Source organism: Coregonus lavaretus, assembly GCF_964263955.1.
Source record: "Coregonus lavaretus genome assembly, chromosome: 21".
NCBI lineage: Eukaryota > Metazoa > Chordata > Actinopteri > Salmoniformes > Salmonidae > Coregonus > Coregonus lavaretus.
The window spans coordinates 3922129-3941871 of NC_140008.1; the positions used below are offsets into that span (position 1 = coordinate 3922129).

Below are 19743 nucleotides of genomic sequence, written 5' to 3' on the forward strand. Positions count from 1 at the left end.
AGAGACAGAGAGAGAGACAGAGAGAGACAGAGACAGTGAGAGAGAGAGACAGAGAGAGAGACAGAGAGAGAGAGATAGAGATAGCGCGAGAGAGAGAGAGACAGAGACAGCGAGAGAGAGAGACAGAGAGAAAGACAGAGAGAGACAGAGATAGCGAGAGAGAGAGACAGAGAGAGACAGAGACAGCGAGAGAGAGAGACAGAGAGAGAGACAGAGAGAGAGAGACAGAGACAGCGAGAGAGAGAGAGACAGAGAGAGAGAGACAGAGACAGAGAGAGAGAGAGACAGAGAGAGAGAGAGAGAGAGAGAGAGACAGAGAGAGAGAGAGAGAAACAAGAGCAGGAAGAGAAAGCTAGCAGATATCTCCATCAGAACATTTCCGCCTACAGACACACCTGAGCTACATTACAGTTAGCCATGTTACCTGGTGAAGACATGTCTATCCAGTACAAAAAAAGAGTTAGCCGTGTTACCTGGTGAAGACATGTCTTTCCAGTACAAAAAAAGAGTTAGCCGTGTTACCTGGTGAAGACATGTCTTTCCAGTACAAAAAAAGAGTTAGCCGTGTTACCTGGTGAAGACATGTCTTTCCAGTACAAAAAAAGAGTTAGCCGTGTTACCTGGTGAAGACATGTCTTTCCAGTACAAAAAAAGAGTTAGCCGTGTTACCTGGTGAAGACATGTCTTTCCAGTACAAAAAAAGAGTTAGCCATGTTACCTGGTGAAGACATGTCTATCCTGTAAAAACCGTCAAAATCGAGATACTTCAGATAGTCTGTGTGTCGTCCGAATCCCCGGGCAGGTAGGTCTTAGTGTATCCGAGCCCCCTATCTCTCTACCCCTCCGTCCCTCCCTGATGGATGGTTTTGGCAGGTCTGTGCCCCCTCTCTCTCTCCCCCTCCGTTCCTCCGTCCCTCCCTGATGGATGGTTTTGGCAGGTAGGTCTAGGTGTAGCCGAGCCCCCTATCTCTCTACCCCTCCGTCCCTCCGTCCCTCCCTGATGGATGGTTTTGCATAGAGCTTGTCTCCTGCTCTACACCACAATAATGATTGGGAGGTTTTTGCATGTGAGAGGAAAGTGATAATCACAGGAGAGAGGACTTCCTCTTCGCCTCTACCCTATAGCTAGGACAAAACCTCAGATATATTGGACTAACAGCTTGATCAACACCACGCTATACTGTGGATTCAACAAGCATACTCTATGAAGTAGCATATCCTATACATTCAATATACAGCTCTGAATCTACCTTATAGGTTCATTAAACAGCTCTGCCTCTACCTTGTATTATTATTATTATTATTATTATTATTATATTATTAGGTTCATTAAACAGCTCTGCCTCTACCTTGTAGGTTCATTAAACAGCTTTGCCTCTACCTTGTAGGTTCATTAAACAGCTTCGCCTCTACCTTATAGGTTAATTAAACAGCTCTGCCTCTACCTTATAGGTTCATTAAACAGCTCTGCCTCTACCTTATGGGTTCATTAAACAGCTCTGCCTCTACCTTATAGGTTCATTAAACAGCTCTGCCTCTACCTTATAGGTTCATTAAACAGCTCTGCCTCTACCTTATTAGGTTCATTAAACAGCTCTGCCTCTACCTTGTAGGTTCATTAAACAGCTCTGCCTCTACCTTATAGGTTCATTAAACAGCTTCGCCTCTACCTTATAGGTTCATTAAACAGCTTTGCCTCTACCTTATAGGTTCATTAAACAGCTTCGCCTCTACCTTGTAGGTTCATTAAACAGCTTCGCCTTTACCGTATAGATTTTTACAAACCCAGTCTCTCTGAATATCACACATGCATACAGTACTGTCCCCTGGCCATCCGGCTGGCCTCCCTACAGAGAGAAGGCACCTCTAACAGTGACCATCTGCTACACGATCTCACTCACGATCTCACTCACTCACTCACTCACTCACCACCCAACGAACCAAATTACTGTTAGAAAATAGCGTCACTCTATATATCCTTCCTCTTCATCAACAGTTCCATAGGACACCATCACTGAACTCTGTAGTAACGTAAGAAGCATACAGAAGCATATGGGTAGCGCGAGATACCTTCAAACTGAACAAATGCTGTTACCATTCTTTCTTTTGTTTAGGGCATCGAACACAATATCACCAATTATTTATGAGTGATTCTGTCCAAAGTCCCCCCCCCAAAAAAAGACATGAACATTTACACCTTATACCAACGAAACTTATAACGGTATACCAACAATAAATCACTGAATGGGTGTACAGGTTGTTATTTTAGGGACCAGGGTTACTGGGCTGTTCAATGGCCCTCTATACCAGACAGGCTAAAAGGTTGGAATCATTTCAAAATACGTGACCTGGGCTTGATTGAGCTTGCCTGGTGCAAACCCCACCCACCTGACACTCCAGGTAGGCTAAACTATAAGCTCAAAGTTTTTTTTGAAAGATTTGAAATAGTATTTGAACCCAGGTCTGGTTGGAAGGTGATGCCGGAGGGGACCAGTGAGCTCACGACTAAGGCAGGCTGGGAAGGGGTGGGGCCCGAGACAGATGGACAGACAGACAGATGGGATAGACCAGCGCATCTCTCTCTCTCTCTCTCTCTCTCTCTCTCTCTCTCTCTCTCTCTCTCTCTCTCTCTCTCTCTCTCTCTCTCTCTCTCTCTCTCTCTCTCTCTCTCTCTCTCTCTCTCTCTCTCTCTCTCTCTCTCTCTCTCTCTCTCTCTCTCTCTCTCTCTCTCTCTCTCTCTCTCTCTCTCTCTCTCTCTCTCTCTCTCTCTCTCTCTCTCTCTCTCTCTCTCTCTCTCTCTCTCACACTCTCTCTCTCTCACACTCTCACTCTCACTCTTCAATGCCTCTTTTATCCAACATGGCTGCAAGACATGAATGTGACTCCACACCCTGTCCCAACCACAGTCTAATAACAACCACACCCAGACCAGACCAGAGCATGAACCCTGCCTGCTAAGGTAACAGTCAGTGTATATTTAGGCACACACACACTGATACATGCAAACACACGCACACACACGCCTCCACACAAATGCGTACAGTACATAGCATCCCACACCCTTTAACCCTATCCTCAACCAGATGGTAGAGCATGTTTTGACAATGGATTTAGAAGTGGATATGAAATAAATCTTCACTTGAACCTGATTGGTCAACTCCCCCAGCACTCCTGCATCAATTTTGCATAATTTGTAGCCTTTTGGGTTGCTGCAGTTCAGTGTTGTGGCCCACTCAGAGGGCTGTAAGAAACCTCAAAATCAGTCACCAAAGATATGGGATAAAAGGCAGGAACTAAGTAGGTGAGGGGTTAATATTGCACCATTCCTGCTAGTAGAGACGTTTGTAGAGTAGGAATATGAAAATAAATAGTTAAAATGCAAAAAAAGACTAAAAATAATGATTTTTGTAAAAATGTCAGTAGAAAGTACGGTGGTCAAAGAATAGGGTACATCAATTTTTTATAAAACATACTTATTTTGGTGAAAAATATTATTGAATTGCTGACACCACACTATATTAGGTAACATAAATTGGTTAAACCAAATTTCATGACCCCTGGGGTCAATTAAGCAATATTCAGACTAAAGGTTGCCTATAAAAAATGCTTATAACAGTAATTAAAAACTGCACTTTGTCATATGACCAGAAGTATGTGGACACCTGCTAGTCGAACATCTCATTCCAAAATCATGGGTATTAATATGGAGTTGGTACCCCCCCTTTGCTGCTATAACAGCCTCCACTCTTCTGGGAAGGCTTTCCACTAGATGTTGGAACATTGCTAAGGGGACTTGCTTCCATTCGGCCACAAGAGCATTAGTGAGGTCGGGCACTGATGTTGGGCGATTAGGCCTGGCACGCAGTCAGCGTTCCAATTCATCCCAAAGGTGTTCGATGGGGTTGAGGTCAGGGCTCTGTGCAGGTCAGTCAAGTTCTTCCACACCGATCTCAACAAACCATTTCTGTATGGACCTCGCTTTGTGCACGTGGGCATTGTCATGCTGAAACGGGAAAGGGCCTTCCCCAAACTGTGTCCCCAAAGTTGTATTTATATTTGTATTTATTATGGATCCCCATTAGCCAAGGCAGCAGCTACTCTTCCTGGGGTCCAGCAAAATTAAGGCAGTTATACATTTTAAAAACATTACAATACATTCATAACAGATTTCACAACATATTAAGTGTGTGCCCTCAGGCCTCTACTCTACTACCACATATCTATAACACAAAATCCATGTGTGTATAGTGCGTATGTTATCGTGTGTTTGTATGCATGTGCCTATGTTTGTGTTGCTTCACAGTCCCCACTGTTCCATAAGGTGTATTTGTATCTCTTTTTTAAATCAAATTTTACTGCTGGCATGAGTTACTTGATGTGGAATAGAGTTCCATGTAGTCATGGCTCTATGTAGTACTGTGCGCCTCCCATAGTCTGTTCTTGACTTGGGGACTTGGACATGGTGGCATGTCTTGTGGGGTATGCATGGGTGTCCGAGCTGTGTGCCAGAAGTTTAAAGAGACAGCTCGGTGTATTCAACATTTCAATACCTCTCACAAATACAAGTAGTGATGAAGTCAATCTCTCCTCCACTTTGAGCAAGGAGAGATTGACATGCATATTATTAATGTTAGCTCTCTGTGTACATCCAATGGCCAGCCGTGCTGCCCTGTTCTGAGCCAATTGCAATATTCCTAAGTCCCTCTTTGTGGCACCTGACCACACGACTGAACAGTAGTCCAGGTGCGACAAAACTAGGGCCTGTAGGACCTGCCTTGTTGATAGTGTTGTTAAGAAGGCAGAGCAGCACTTTATTATAGACAGACTTCTCCCCATCCTAGCTACTGTTGTATCAATACGTTTTGACCATGACAGTTTACAATCCAGGGTTACTCCAAGCAGTTTAGTCACCTCAACTTGCTCAATTTCTACATTATTCATTACAAGATTTAGTTGAGGTTTAGGGTTGAGTGAATGATTTGTCCCAAATACAATGCTTTTAGTTTTTGAAATATTTATAACTTATTCCTTGCCACCCATTCTGAAACTAACTGCAGCTCTTTGTTAAGTGTTGCTGTCATTTCAGTCGCTGTAGTAGCTGACGTGTATAGTGTTGAGTCATACGCATACATAGACACACTGGCTTTACTCAAAAGAATATGTCAGAATTTGTGGGTTTTTGTTTGTCCACCTGCCTCTTGAGGATCGACCACAAGTTGAGGATCGACCACTTTTTTAAGGTCTGGGGAGTTTCCTGGCCATGGACCCAAAATGTCAATGTTTTGTTTCCCGAGCCACTTAGTTATCACGTTTGCCTTATGGCTAGGTGCTCCATTATGCTGGAAAAGGCATTGTTCGTCACCTAACTGTTCTTGGATGGTTGGGAGAAGTTGCTCTCTGAGGATGTGTTGGTACCATTCTTAATTCATGGCTGTGTTCTTAGGCAAAATTGTGAGTGAGCCCACTCCCTTGGTAGAATTAGATTAGTACAATTGCAAGCCACTGGGATTGCATTATACAGTTGAAGTCGGAAGTTTACATACACTTAGGTTGGAGTCATTAAAACTCATTTTTCAACCACTCCACAAATTTCTTGTTAACAAACTATAGTTTTGGCAAGTCGGTTAGGACATCTACTTTGTGCATGACACAAGTCATTTTTCCAACAATTGTTTACAGACAGATTATTTCACTTATAATTCACTGTAGCACAATTCCTGTGGGTCAGAAGTTTACATACACTAAGTTGACTTTGCCTTTAAACAGCTTGGAAAATTCCAGAAAATGATGTCATGGCTTTAGAAGCTTCTGATAGGCTAATTGACATCATTTGAGTCATTTGGAGGTGTACCTGTGGATGTATTTCAAGGCCTACCTTCAAATTCAGTGCCTCTTTGCTTGACATCATGGGAAAATCAAAACAAATCAGCCAAAAATTGTAGACCTCCACAGTCTGGTTCATCCTTGGGAGCAATTTCCAAACGCCTGAAGGTACCACGTTCATCTGTACAAACAATAGTATGCAAGTATAAACACCATGGGACCACGCAGCCTTCATACCGCTCAAGAAGGAGATGCGTTCAGTCTCCTAGAGATGAACGTACTTTGGTGCGAAAAGTGCAAATCAATCCCAGAACAACAGCAAAGAACCTTGTGAAGATGCTGGAGGAAACAGGTACAAAAGTATCTATATCCACAGTAAAACGAGTCCTATATCGACATAACCTGAAAGGCCGCTCAGCAAGGAAGAAGCCACTGCTCCAAAACCGCCATAAAAAAGCCAGACTACGGTTTGCAACTCTACATGGGGACAAACATCATACTTTTTGGAGAAATGTCCTCTGGTCTGATGAAACAAAAATAGAACTGTTTGGCCATAATGACCATCGTTATGTTTGGAAGAAAAAGGGGGTGCTTGCAAGTCGAAGAACACCATCCCAACCGTGAAGCACAGGGGTGGCAGCATCATGCTGTGGGGGTGCTTTGCTGCAGGAGGGACTGGTGCACTTCACAAAATAGATGGCATCATGAGGAAGGAAAATTATGTGGATATATTGAACCAACATCTAAAGACATCAGTCAGGAAGTTAAAGCTTGGTCGCAAATGGGTCTTCCAAATGGACAATGACCCCAAGCATCCTTCCAAAGTTATGGCAAAATGGCTTAAGGACAACAAAGTCAAGGTATTGGAGTGGCCATCACAAAGCCCTGACCTCAATCCTATAGGAAATGTGTGGGCAGAACTGAAAAAGCGTGTGCGAGCAAGGAGGCCTACAAACCTGACTCAGTTACACCAGCTCTGTCAGGAGGAATGGGCCAAAATTCACCCAACTTATTGTGGGAAGCTTGTGGAAGGCTACCCGAAACGTTTGACCCAAGTTAAACAATTTAAAGGCAACGCTACCAAATACTAATTGAGTGTATGTAAACTTCTGACCCACTGGGAATGTGATGAAAGAAATAAAAGCTGAAATAAATCATTCTCTCTAATATTATTCTGACATTTCACATTCTTAAAATAAAATGGTGATCCTAACTGACCTAAGACAGGGAATTTTTACTAGGATTAAATGTCAGGAATTGTAAAAAACTGAGTTTAAATGTATTTGGCTAAGGTGTATGTAAACTTCCGACTTCAACTGTATACTGAGATCATGAGACAGATCATGTGACACTTAGATTGCACACAGGTGGACCTTATTTAGCTAATTATGTGACTTCTGAAGGTAATTGGTTGCACCAGATCTTATTTAGGGGCTTCATAGCAAAAGGGGTGAATACATATGCACGCACCACTTTTCCGTTATTTATTTTTTATAATTTTATGAAACATTTTTATTAATTTTTTTCACCAATTTAGACTATGTTGTGTATGTCCATTACATGAAATCCAAATAAAAATCAATTGAAATTACAGGTTGTAATGCAACAAAATAGGAAAAACGCCAAGGGGGATGAATACTTTTGCAAGGCACTGTACTTTACGGAATTCAAAATTACAATGCTTCTCTTTCATAATTTGGTCAGATATACTTGGATGTGTATGTAGTGTCAGCGTTTGTTGCTGGCCTAAATTTGCTAATCTTGCTAATGAAAAAATAATTAAAGTAGTTGGCAATATCAGTGGGTTTTGTGATGAATGAGCCATTTGATTCAATGAATGATGGAGCAGAGTTTGCCTTTTTGCCCAAAATTTCATTTAAGGTCCCCCAAGCTTTTTATTGTCATTCTTTGTAATTTATCTTTGATTCATAGTGTAGTTTATTCTTCTTTTTATTCAGTTTAGTCACATGATTTCTCAATTTGCAGTACGTTTGCCAATCGGTTGTACAGCCAGACCTATTTGCCATCTCTTTTGCCTCATCCCTCTCAACCATATCATTTTTAATTTCCTCATCAATCCACAGGGATTTAACCGTTTTTACAGTCATTTTCTTAATGGGTGCATGCTTATTAGTAACTGGGATAAGTATTATATAAATGGTTCAAGTGCAGCGTCTGGTTGCTCGTCATTACACACCACGGACCAACAAATATTCTTCACATCAACAACATAGGAATCACTACAAAACTTATTGTATGACCTCTTATACACAATATTAGGCCCAGCCTTTGGAACTTTGGTTTTCCTAGATATGGCTACTATATTGTGATCACTACATCCGATGGATTTGGATACTGCTTTCAAACACATTTCTGCAGCATTAGTAAATATATGATCAATACATGTTGATGATTTCATTCCTGTACTGTTTGTAACTACCCTGGTAGGTTGATTGATAACCTGAACCAGGTTGCAGGCACTGATTACAGTTTGAAGCGTTCTCTTGAGTGGGCAGCCTGATGAAAGCCAGTCAATATTTAAATCACCCAGCAAGTATACCTCTCTATTGATATCACATATATTATCAAGCATTTCACACATGTTATCCAGATCCTGACTGTTAGCACTTGGTGGTCTATAGCAGCTTCCCACCAGAATGGGCTTTAGGTGAGGCAGATTAACCTGTAGCCATATTACTTCAACAGTATTTAACATGAGATCCTCTCTAAGCTTTACAGGAATGTGGTTCTGAATATAGACCGCAACACTGCATTTCTGTCTTTTCTGTAAATGTTATAACCTTGTATTGCTACCACTGTATCATCAAAGGTATTATCTACGTGAGATTATCAGAATCTGTTACTAGCAAATTATTGATTTCATGAACCTGGTTTCTTAAGGGACATATGTTAACGTGGGCTATTTTTAACACTTTTCTGGGATGCTTGATTATTTTTCTTGCTTTACTGGGAAGTTTAGCAGAGGTAGACATACTCAGGTTATTTTTATTAGTGCAAGGTGGAAGCACAGAATCGTCTAGAATGTCATTGTATGCTGTAGCGTTAAGATTTCCCTTCACTAGAACTAAGGGGCCTAGCCCGAACCATGAAAAACAGCCCCAGACCATTATTCCTCCTCCACCAAACTTTACAGTTGGCACTATGCATTCGGGCATGTAGAGTGCTCCTGGCATCCGCCAAACCCAGATTCGTCCGTCGGACTGCCAGACGGTGAAGCGTGATTAATCACTTCATCATCGGTCCCGTTCTGTGAGCTTGTGTGGCCTACCACTTCGCGGCTGAGCCGTTGTCGCTCCTAGACGTTTCCACTTCACAATAACAGCACTTACAGTTGACCAGGGCAGCTCTAGCAGGGCAGAAATTTGACGAACTGACTTGTTGGAAAGGTGGCATCCTATGACGGTGCCAAATTGAAAGTCACAGAGCTCTTCAGTACAGGCCATTCTCCTGTCAATGTTTGTCTATGGAGATTGCATGGCGGTGTGCTACATTTTATACACCTGTCAGCAATGGGTGTGGCTGAAATAGCTGTATCCACTAATTTGAAGGGGTGTCCACATACTTTTGTCTATATAGTGTATTATTTCATCATGTAGTCTGAACTTGGCGAAAGAACCTGGATCATTTGAAATGTAAGAACCATTTTGAGGGACATTGCACTATACACCACCTGAAAATGAATTCATTTCAATGCTATTTAATATCCATGTTTGGACATACAAAATTACCATACTTTGTAAAAATCTGACATCAGTCCTTATTTAATAATGCCATTGAAGCAGTCCTGAATTAATTTTTGTAATATTGGTCAAATGAGTAAAAATGATATGCTAATTGTCATTAAAATATGGTATTCCTGGTATGACCTTCTTCTGACCTCTCAACAGCCTGGTAGAGCTCTGTTATTTCCACAATAAACATAATAAGCTATTGGAAGTTCTTATTTGAGTTGAAAGCAATAGGAATTGAAGGTGAAATAATTTTTTCTACATGTTTTCCAAGAAGGGACAGTTAAAGGGTTAACCCACACATCACTAAATGTGATATAGTAATGACTAAAGACTGTGAGCTAGTGATCATCAACAAGGACCCTGCCTGCCTCTGTCAGACATCAACAAGGACCCTGCCTGCCTCTGTCAGACATCAACAAGGACCCTGCCTGCCTCTGTCAGACATCAACAAGGACCCTGCCTGCCTCTGTCAGACATCAACAAGGACCCTGCCTGCATCTGTCAGACATCAACAAGGACCCTGCCTGCCTCTGTCAGACATCAACAAGGACCCTGCCTGCCTCTGTCAGACATCAACAAGGACCCTGCCTGCCTCTGTCAGACATCAACAAGGACCCTGCCTGCCTCTGTCAGACATCAACAAGGACCCTGCCTGCCTCTGTCAGACATCAACAAGGACCCTGCCTGCCTCTGTCAGACATCAACAAGGACCCTGCCTGCCTCTGTCAGACATCAACAAGGACCCTGCCTGCATCTGTCAGACATCAACAAGGACCCTGCCTGCCTCTGTCAGACATCAACAAGGACCCTGCCTGCCTCTGTCAGACATCAACAAGGACCCTGCCTGCATCTGTCAGACATCAACAAGGACCCTGCCTGCCTCTGTCAGACATCAACAAGGACCCTGCCTGCCTCTGTCAGACATCAACAAGGACCCTGCCTGCCTCTGTCAGACATCAACAAGGACCCTGCCTGCCTCTGTCAGACATCAACAAGGACCCTGCCTGCATCTGTCAGACATCAACAAGGACCCTGCCTGCCTCTGTCAGACATCAACAAGGACCCTGCCTGCCTCTGTCAGACATCAACAAGGACCCTGCCTGCCTCTGTCAGACATCAACAAGGACCCTGCCTGCCTCTGTCAGACATCAACAAGGACCCTGCCTGCCTCTGTCAGACATCAACAAGGACCCTGCCTGCCTCTGTCAGACATCAACAAGGACCCTGCCTGCATCTGTCAGACATCAACAAGGACCCTGCCTGCCTCTGTCAGACATCAACAAGGACCCTGCCTGCATCTGTCAGACATCAACAAGGACCCTGCCTGCCTCTGTCAGACATCAACAAGGACCCTGCCTGCCTCTGTCAGACATCAACAAGGACCCTGCCTGCCTCTGTCAGACATCAACAAGGACCCTGCCTGCCTCTGTCAGACATCAACAAGGACCCTGCCTGCATCTGTCAGACATCAACAAGGACCCTGCCTGCCTCTGTCAGACATCAACAAGGACCCTGTCTGCCTCTGTCAGACATCAACAAGGACCCTGCCTGCCTCTGTCAGACATCAACAAGGACCCTGCCTGCCTCTGTCAGACATCAACAAGGAGGAAACACTCATATAAAACAGACATACACTAGGCCCCCCCCCTGTAGCTCAGTTGATAGAGCATGGCGCTTGCAACGCCAGGGTTGTGGGTTCGATTCCCGGGGGGGGGGGGCAGTATGAAATATGTATGCACTCACTAACTGTAAGTCGCTCTGGATAAGAGCGTCTGCTAAATGACTAAAAATTTAAAATACACAAGCATGGATGTGCACGTTCACATACAAGTACACACACACACACACACACACACACACACACACACACACACACAGACAGACAGGTGCAGGAAAGACACACACACACTCCCAGCACGCCTCACGACACCACAACCACAGAGATACCACACCACAGAGAAACCACCCCACACCCACAGAGACACCGCTCCACACCCACAGAGACGCCAACCCATGCCTCACATTAGATTGGACAGATTAGATTGAGTTCATTAGTCACAGGGACGTAGACGTAATTGCAGGGTACACTAAAAATCTCACGCTCCAACATCGAGGCCCAAGAACAACTCTGATCTTATCGGCCCTCTATCAAAAACCTTCCATCAAAAAGCAAACAACTCTTATGAATAGTTCAGTTTAACCGACACACTCTCTGTCACTGTCCCCCACAGGCAGCTCTATCTCCCCCTGTCACTATCCCCCGCAGGCAGCTCTATCTCCCCCTCTGTCACTATCCCCCGCAGGAAGCTCTATCTCCCCCTCTGTCACTATCCCCCGCAGGCAGCTCTATCTCCCCCTCTGTCACTATCCCCCGCAGGCAGCTCTATCTCCCCCTCTGTCACTATCCCCCGCAGGCAGCTCTATCTCCCCCTCTGTCACTATCCCCCGCAGGCAGCTCTATCTCCCCCTCTGTCACTATCCCCCGCAGGAAGCTCTATCTCCCCCTCTGTCACTATCCCCCGCAGGCAGCTCTATCTCCCCCTCTGTCACTATCCCCCGCAGGCAGCTCTATCTCCCCCTCTGTCACTATCCCCCGCAGGCAGCTCTATCTCCCCCTCTGTCACTATCCCCCGCAGGCAGCTCTATCTCCCCCTCTGTCACTATCCCCCGCAGGCAGCTCTATCTCCCCCTCTGTCACTATCCCCCGCAGGAAGCTCTATCTCCCCCTCTGTCACTATCCCCCGCAGGCAGCTCTATCTCCCCCTCTGTCACTATCCCCCGCAGGCAGCTCTATCTCCCCCTCTGTCACTATCCCCCGCAGGCAGCTCTATCTCCCCCTCTGTCACTATCCCCCGCAGGCAGCTCTATCTCCCCCTCTGTCACTATCCCCCGCAGGCAGCTCTATCTCCCCCTCTGTCACTATCCCCCGCAGGCAGCTCTATCTCCCCCTCTGTCACTATCCCCCGCAGGCAGCTCTATCTCCCCCTCTGTCACTATCCCCGCAGGCAGCTCTATCTCCCCCTCTGTCACTATCCCCCGCAGGCAGCTCTATCTCCCCCTCTGTCACTATCCCCCGCAGGCAGCTCTATCTCCCCCTCTGTCACTATCCCCCGCAGGCAGCTCTATCTCCCCCTCTGTCACTATCCCCCGCAGGCAGCTCTCTCTCCCCAGTCACTCCTGTACTGTATGTGTCAGTATCTACCACAGCGATTCCCAAACTCGGTCCCGGGGACCCCAAGGGGTGCACGTTTTGGTTTTTGTTCTAGCACTACACAGCTGATTCAAATAATCAAAGCTTTATGATGAGCTGGTTGTTTGAATCGGCTGTGTAGTGCTAGGGCTAAAACCAAAATGTTGGGGTCCCCAGGACCAACGCTGATCTACCATGTCTATCAGCATGCTGGGGTCCACAGGACCAACGCTGATCTACCATGTCTATCAGCATGCTGGGGTCCCCAGGACCAACACTGATCTACCATGTCTATGAGCATGCATGTTGGGGTCCCCAGAACCAACGCTGATCTACCATGTCTATGAGCATGCATGTTGGGGTCCCCAGGACCAACACTGATCTACCATGTCTATGAGCATGCATGTTGGGGTCCCCAGGACCAACACTGATCTACCATGTCTATCAGCATGTTGGGGTCCCCAGGACCAACACTGATCTACCATGTCTATGAGCAGAACATAACACCGCTCTGCTCACCAGACCTGGGTTCAAATACTATTTTAAATCATTTTAAATCATACTCTATCTGTGCTTATTAAACTTGCCTGGTACAAAACAGAAATGTCCCAAATGTACGAACCCCACACGCATGACACTCCAGGCAGGCTAAATTAAGCACTACAAAAGATTTCAAGTAGTATTTGAACCCAGGTCTGCTCTACTCTGGTTCACTCCCCCTGATAAGCAGGGCTTCCTGTCAGTCAAATTGACCATTGTTCTGATTTGACTCAAATTACTATGCTGTATAGATCCTTTACGTTGACCAAAGGGTTAAGGGGAATTAAAACAGGACAATAATCCAATAAATACTTCATAAGACAATACATATAAAAGGGGCTGTATTTTTAAACCAATCCCTTGCCAGGTATTTTAATGTTGGTATGCAATGACCAGGTGTGCAAAGTGTATATAATGACTCATAACATAGTACTGCTAAGAGGCTACAGGTAGATAACATGTTGAGGAGCGAGTATATGAAAATACTTATATTGTATAACATTCCAGTTGTCACACACACACACACACACACACACACACACACACACACACACACACACACACACACACACACACACACACACACACACACACACACACACACACACACACACACACACACACACACACACACACACACACACACACACACACACACACACACACACAGTCAGTAGTAAACCCCATCCCTTGTGTCCGTGTCTCCCGTCCATTTCTTACCGTATAGAGCCTTGGCACTCATCTTGCTGTCAGATCTGGCCAGCCCACTGCAGAGAGAGGAAGAGCAGGAGGAAGAGGAGGAGGAGGAAGAGGAAGGGTTACCAGGGTTACGGTGTCTCCCCTTCATCGCTTCTCCTAATCTTTTTTCTCTCAAACTCCTCCAAAATGTCACAATGTACTACAAACACTAATCAGTCTCACTACACACACACAGGGCAGTGTGATATAGTGAGTAAGAGTTTCCTAGCTAGCAGACTGGACAGGACTGGAAGAGATTAGCCCTGAGATTCTGAACATATGGCCCCAGAGAGAGAGAGAGAGACAGAGAAGCGGCATGGAGAACGGGGGGAGAGAGAGAGGGGGGAGGAGGCGTGGGGCACGGGTAGAGAGAGAGAGAGAGAGAGGAGGCGTGGGGCACGGGTAGAGAGAGAGAGAGAGAGAGAGGAGGCGTGGGGCACGGGTAGAGAGAGAGAGAGAGAGAGGAGGCGTGGGGCACGGGTAGAGAGAGAGAGAGAGAGAGAGGAGGCGTGGGGCACGGGTAGAGAGAGAGAGAGAGAGAGAGAGAGAGAGAGAGAGAGAGGAGGCGTGGGGCACGGGTAGAGAGAGAGAGAGAGAGAGAGGAGGCGTGGGGCGCGGGTAGAGAGAGAGAGAGAGAGAGAGAGAGAGAGGAGGCGTGGGGCATGGGTAGAGAAAGAGAGAGAGAGAGAGAGAGAGAGAGAGAGAGAGAGAGAGAGAGAGAGAGAGAGAGAGAGGGAGGAAAGCTGGAGCCAGGAACCCAGGGAAAGTAAACATGAAACAGAGACAGAAACAGAGGTTCTCTGTCCTCCAGGAGTCCCTGACCCACACCCAGTCTGACATATACTAGGTTAGTGATTTTATCTCACTGTGTTTAACTATGAGTCTAGGAAAGGGGACGGGCATCTGTTAAAAGATGGAAAATTGATGTTTGTGTGTGTGTCACTCACTTGGCCTGCCTCATCGGCGGTCCCAGGATACTCATGGTCTAAGACATCCACCAGAGAAGAAGGGAGGCTGAGAGGAGAGAGAAATGACGTCATGTTTGTTTCTCAACCAACCAGAGAAATTCGATACATTATATATATATATATATATATATATATATATATATATAGACGACGTCTATGACAAACGACATTGGTTACACAACCTCAATGTCTTCTCGCATAAACATTGGCAGAATCAAATCAAAGTTTATTAGTCGCGTACCCAGATTTGCAGATGTTATCTCAGGTGTAGTGATATACTTGTGTTTTCTAGCTCCAACAATACCTAGCAATATAATAACAATACGCACATAATCCAAAAAGAAAGAAATTAAGAAATATCAGAATGAGCAATGTTCAGAGTTCGGAATATAAATGTACTGTATAGTGCCTTCAGAAAGTATTCACACCCCTTCATTTTTGTTTGTTTGTTGATTTAAAAAAAAAAAATGTATTAATAGAAATGTAGAAAGATGAAATGTCTTTGAGTCGATAAGTATTCAACCCCTTTGTTATGGCCTAAATAAGTTCAGGAGTACAAATGTGCACACTGTGTGCAATAATGGTGGTTAACATGATTTTTGAATGACTACCTCATCTCTGTACCCGTGTGGGTATATAATTATCTTTAAGGTCCCTCAATCGAGTAGTGAATTTCAAGCACAGATTCAACCACAAAGACCACAGAGGTTTTTCAATGCCTCGCGAAGAAGGGCACTGCTTGGTAAATGTGTACAAATAAAAGTATGGGGTATTGTATGTAGATGGGTGAGATTATATATATTTTTTTAATTCATGATGAATTCAGGCTGTAACACAACAAAATGTGGAATAAGTCAAGGGGTATGGAAGAAAAAAATGTATGCACTCACTAACTGTAAGTCGCTCTGGATAAGAGCGTCTGCTAAATGACTAAAATGTAAAATGTAAATGGGTATGAAAACTTTAGACAGTATGGACAGTATATGACTAACTACTGTACAGTAGTTATATAGGATGAGCCATGACTAGAATATAGTCTATACATATAAAGTGGGTAAACATTATTAAAGTGACCAGTGTTCAATGACTCTATGTAAACAGGGCAGCAGTCTCTATGGGGCAGGGTAGAGTACCAGGTGGTAGCCGGCTAGTAACAGAAAGTAAAGTTCAGGGCAGGGTACTGGGCGGAGGCCGGCTAGTGGTGACTGTTTAGCAATCTGATGGCCTTGAGATAGAAGCTGTTTATCAGTCTCTCAGTCCCAGCTTTGATGCACCTGTACTGTCTCCGCCTTCTAGTGGGGTGAACAGGCCGTGGCTCGGGTGGCTGAGGTCCTTGATGATCTTTTTGGCCTTCCTGTGACACCAGGTGCTGTAGATGTCCTGGAGGGCAGGCAGTGTGCCCCCTCGGTGATGCGTTGGGCTGACCACACCACCCTCTGGAGAGCACTGCGGTTGTGGGCGGTGCAGTTGCCGTAACAGGCGGTGATACAGCGAAACAGAATGCTCTCGATGGTGCATCTGTTGAAGTTTGTGAGGGTCTTATTGGCCAAGCCGAATTTCTTCTTCGCCACGCTGTCTGTGTGGAGGGAACTTTTCCGGTTGTTAGTGATGTGCACGATGAGGAACTTGAAGCTTTTGACCATCTCCACTGTGGCCCTGTTGATGTGAATGGGGGCGTGCTCTCTCCGCTGTCTCCTGTAGTCCACGATCAGCTCCTTCGTTTTGTTGATGTTGAGGGAGAGGTTATTTTCTTGGCACCACTCCGCCAGGGCTCTCTACCTCCTCCCTGTAGTCTTAAGTTTCTGCCTATAGGTGGGGAGGAGGAGGAGGAGATATGCAGTTACGATGACCGTAGAAAATTATCTCGGGAGGTAATGCCTTTGAGGGTGAGGGAATTCCAGATTGGGAAAACAAAATTATTTGAGTTCCTGTACATCTTTCATTTTCCCGGAGAGTTCTTTCTTCCTGTCCGTACGATGGAATGAGAACCCCACTGGCTGAATGGATGGGGACAATAGAGTATGTTACAGTCCCTGATGTCTCTCTAGAAGGAGATCCTCGCCCTGAGCTCATCTAGTTTATTGTTCAAGGACTGAACGAGTAATGTACTCGGAAGCGGTGGATGGTATGCACGCCGCCCGTGTCTGATTGGATCCCCACTTCTCCCTCTTCTCTGGCGTCGGCGTTTTGGTGGTGCAGCCCCCCGGGATGAATAGAGCTGCCTCGGGAAGTTTAAACAAAGGATCCAGGTCAGGGAAGTCGAAATCCGGATCATATTTCTGGTGAGTGACCGCCGATCTAATATCCCAAAGTTATTTTCGGCTGTAGGTAACAAAACAAGAAACATTCTGAGCAAATAATGTAGGAAATAACACACCGAAAAAACTACTGCAAAGTTGGCTAGGAGGTAGAAACAGGGCTACCGTTTCAGTCACAATGTGGAGATAGTCTACTAAACAGCTTGTAGTTGCTGTTGGTGGATGGGTCAGAGTACTGTTGGTGGGTCAGACAGACCCCCCCCCCTTCTCATCAGCAAGCCACGTGGCTGTGGCTTGCTATATAAAGCAGGCAGACAGGCATCGAGGCATTCAGTTACTGTTCGATTTAATGTTAGAATGGGCAAAACGAGTTAAGTGACTTTGATGCGTGGTGTTGTCATCGGTGCCAGCCGCGTCGGTTCCAGAATCTCAGAAAGGCATCCTGGGAATTTCACGCATCACAGTGTCTAGGGGTTTTACAGAGAACGGTGTGACAAATAAGAAAAACATCCAGTCAGCGGCAGTCCTGTGGCGGACAACGGCTTGTTGATGAGAAGCAGTCCTGTGGCGGACAACGGCTTGTTGATGAGAAGCAGTCCTGTGGCGGACAACGGCTTGTTGATGAGAAGCAGTCCTGTGGCGGACAACGGCTTGTTGATGAGAAGCAGTCCTGTGGCGGACAACGGCTTGTTGATGAGAAGCAGTCCTGTGGCGGACAACGGCTTGTTGATGAGAAGCAGTCCTGTGGCGGACAACGGCTTGTTGATGAGAAGCAGTCCTGTGGCGGACAACGGCTTGTTGATGAGAAGCAGTCCTGTGGGGGACAACGGCTTGTTGATGAGAAGCAGTCCTGTGGCGGACAACGGCTTGTTGATGAGAAGCAGTCTTGTGGCGGACAACGGCTTGTTGATGAGAAGTTGAAGGAAAATGGCAAGAATCGTGCAAGCTAACAGGCGGGCCACAAACAGGCAAATAACGGCGCAGTACAACAGTGGTGTGCAGAACGGCATCTCGGAAACTCACATCTCGTCGGCCCTTGTCATGAATGCGCTATTGCAGCAGAGGACCACTCCTTTCCACTAAAAACAAGAAGCGGCTCCAGTGGGCACGCCATCACCAACACTGGACAACTGAGGAGTGGAAAAACATAGCCTGGTCCAACGATTCCCAGTTCCTGTTGCTTCATGCTGATGGCAGAGTCAGGATTTGGCGTAAGCAGCATGAGTTCATGGCCCCATCCTGCCTGCTGTCAACGGTACAGGCTGGTGGCGGTGGTGAATTGGTGTGGGGAATGTTTTCCTGGAACAAGTTAGGTCCCTTGATACCATTTGAGCAACATTTCCATGCCCCAAAGAATTGGTTGGTGTTAGCAGAGACAGGACAGAGATAGTGAGGTAGGGTAGTGTACTAAACAGGTTGGTGTTAGTAGGGACAGAGCTAGTGAGGTAGGGTAGTGTACTAAACAGGTTGGTGTTAGTAGGGACAGAGATAGTGAGGTAGGGTAGTGTACTAAACAGGTTGGTGTTAGTAGAGACAGAGCTAGTGAGGTAGGGTAGTGTACTAAACAGGTTGGTGTTAGTAGAGACAGGGCAGAGCTAGTGAGGTAGGGTAGTGTACTAAACAGGTTGGTGTTAGTAGGGACAGAGCTAGTGAGGTAGGGTAGTGTACTAAACAGGTTGGTGTTAGTAGAGACAGAGCTAGTGAGGTAGGGTAGTGTACTAAACAGGTTGGTGTTAGTAGAGACAGGGCAGAGCTAGTGAGGTAGGGTAGTGTACTAAACAGGTTGGTGTTAGTAGGGACAGAGCTAGTGAGGTAGGGTAGTGTACTAAACAGGTTGGTGTTAGTAGAGACAGAGATAGTGAGGTAGGGTAGTGTACTAAACAGGTTGGTGTTAGTAGAGACAGAGATAGTGAGGTAGGGTAGTGTACTAAACAGGTTGGTGTTAGTAGGGACAGAGATAGTGAGGTAGGGTAGTGTACTAAACAGGTTGGTGTTAGTAGAGACAGAGCTAGTGAGGTAGGGTAGTGTACTAAACAGGTTGGTGTTAGTAGGGACAGGGCAGAGCTAGTGAGGTAGGGTAGTGTACTAAACAGGTTGGTGTTAGTAGAGACAGAGCTAGTGAGGTAGGGTAGTGTACTAAACAGGTTGGTGTTAGTAGGGACAGAGCTAGTGAGGTAGGGTAGTGTACTAAACAGGTTGGTGTTAGTAGAGACAGGGCAGAGCTAGTGAGGTAGCTCTGTCCCCCCCCCACACCCTGCGTCACAATGGGATTCCATCAGCTATTAGGGTCAATTGCTAGGACCATTGCTAGAACATTCCAAATTCTGCAGGGGCTACGTAATGAAATACATTGGATAGAATTCGTTGCTATGCTGGTTGTTGTGTTCTGATTGTTCTGAGGCGTGCGGGGGGGGGGGGGGGGGGGGGGGGGAGAAGCACCTGCAGTCAAAAGAGAGGGGGAAATGCGATCATTG

General features: G+C 45.7%; 1 protein-coding gene across 3 annotated transcripts in view; it reads right to left on the reverse strand.

Annotated features, from left to right (window-relative positions):
- Positions 1 to 19743, reverse strand: part of LOC311148929 (epidermal growth factor receptor kinase substrate 8-like protein 2) — a 115634-nt gene that overhangs the window by 67546 nt on the left and 28345 nt on the right. For 2 of the 3 annotated variants that reach the window (XM_084185960.1, XM_084185959.1), the window contains exons 2-3: positions 14991 to 15057; positions 14026 to 14072 (exon numbers count right to left, since the gene is read on the reverse strand). In XM_084185960.1, the coding sequence (XP_084042086.1) occupies positions 14026 to 14072; positions 14991 to 15025 (82 nt within the window). In that variant the 5' untranslated portion in view covers positions 15026 to 15057. Of the gene's footprint in view, positions 1 to 14025; positions 14305 to 14990; positions 15058 to 19743 lie in introns of those variants that run through there. The other variant, XM_084185958.1, reaches the window with a different exon arrangement.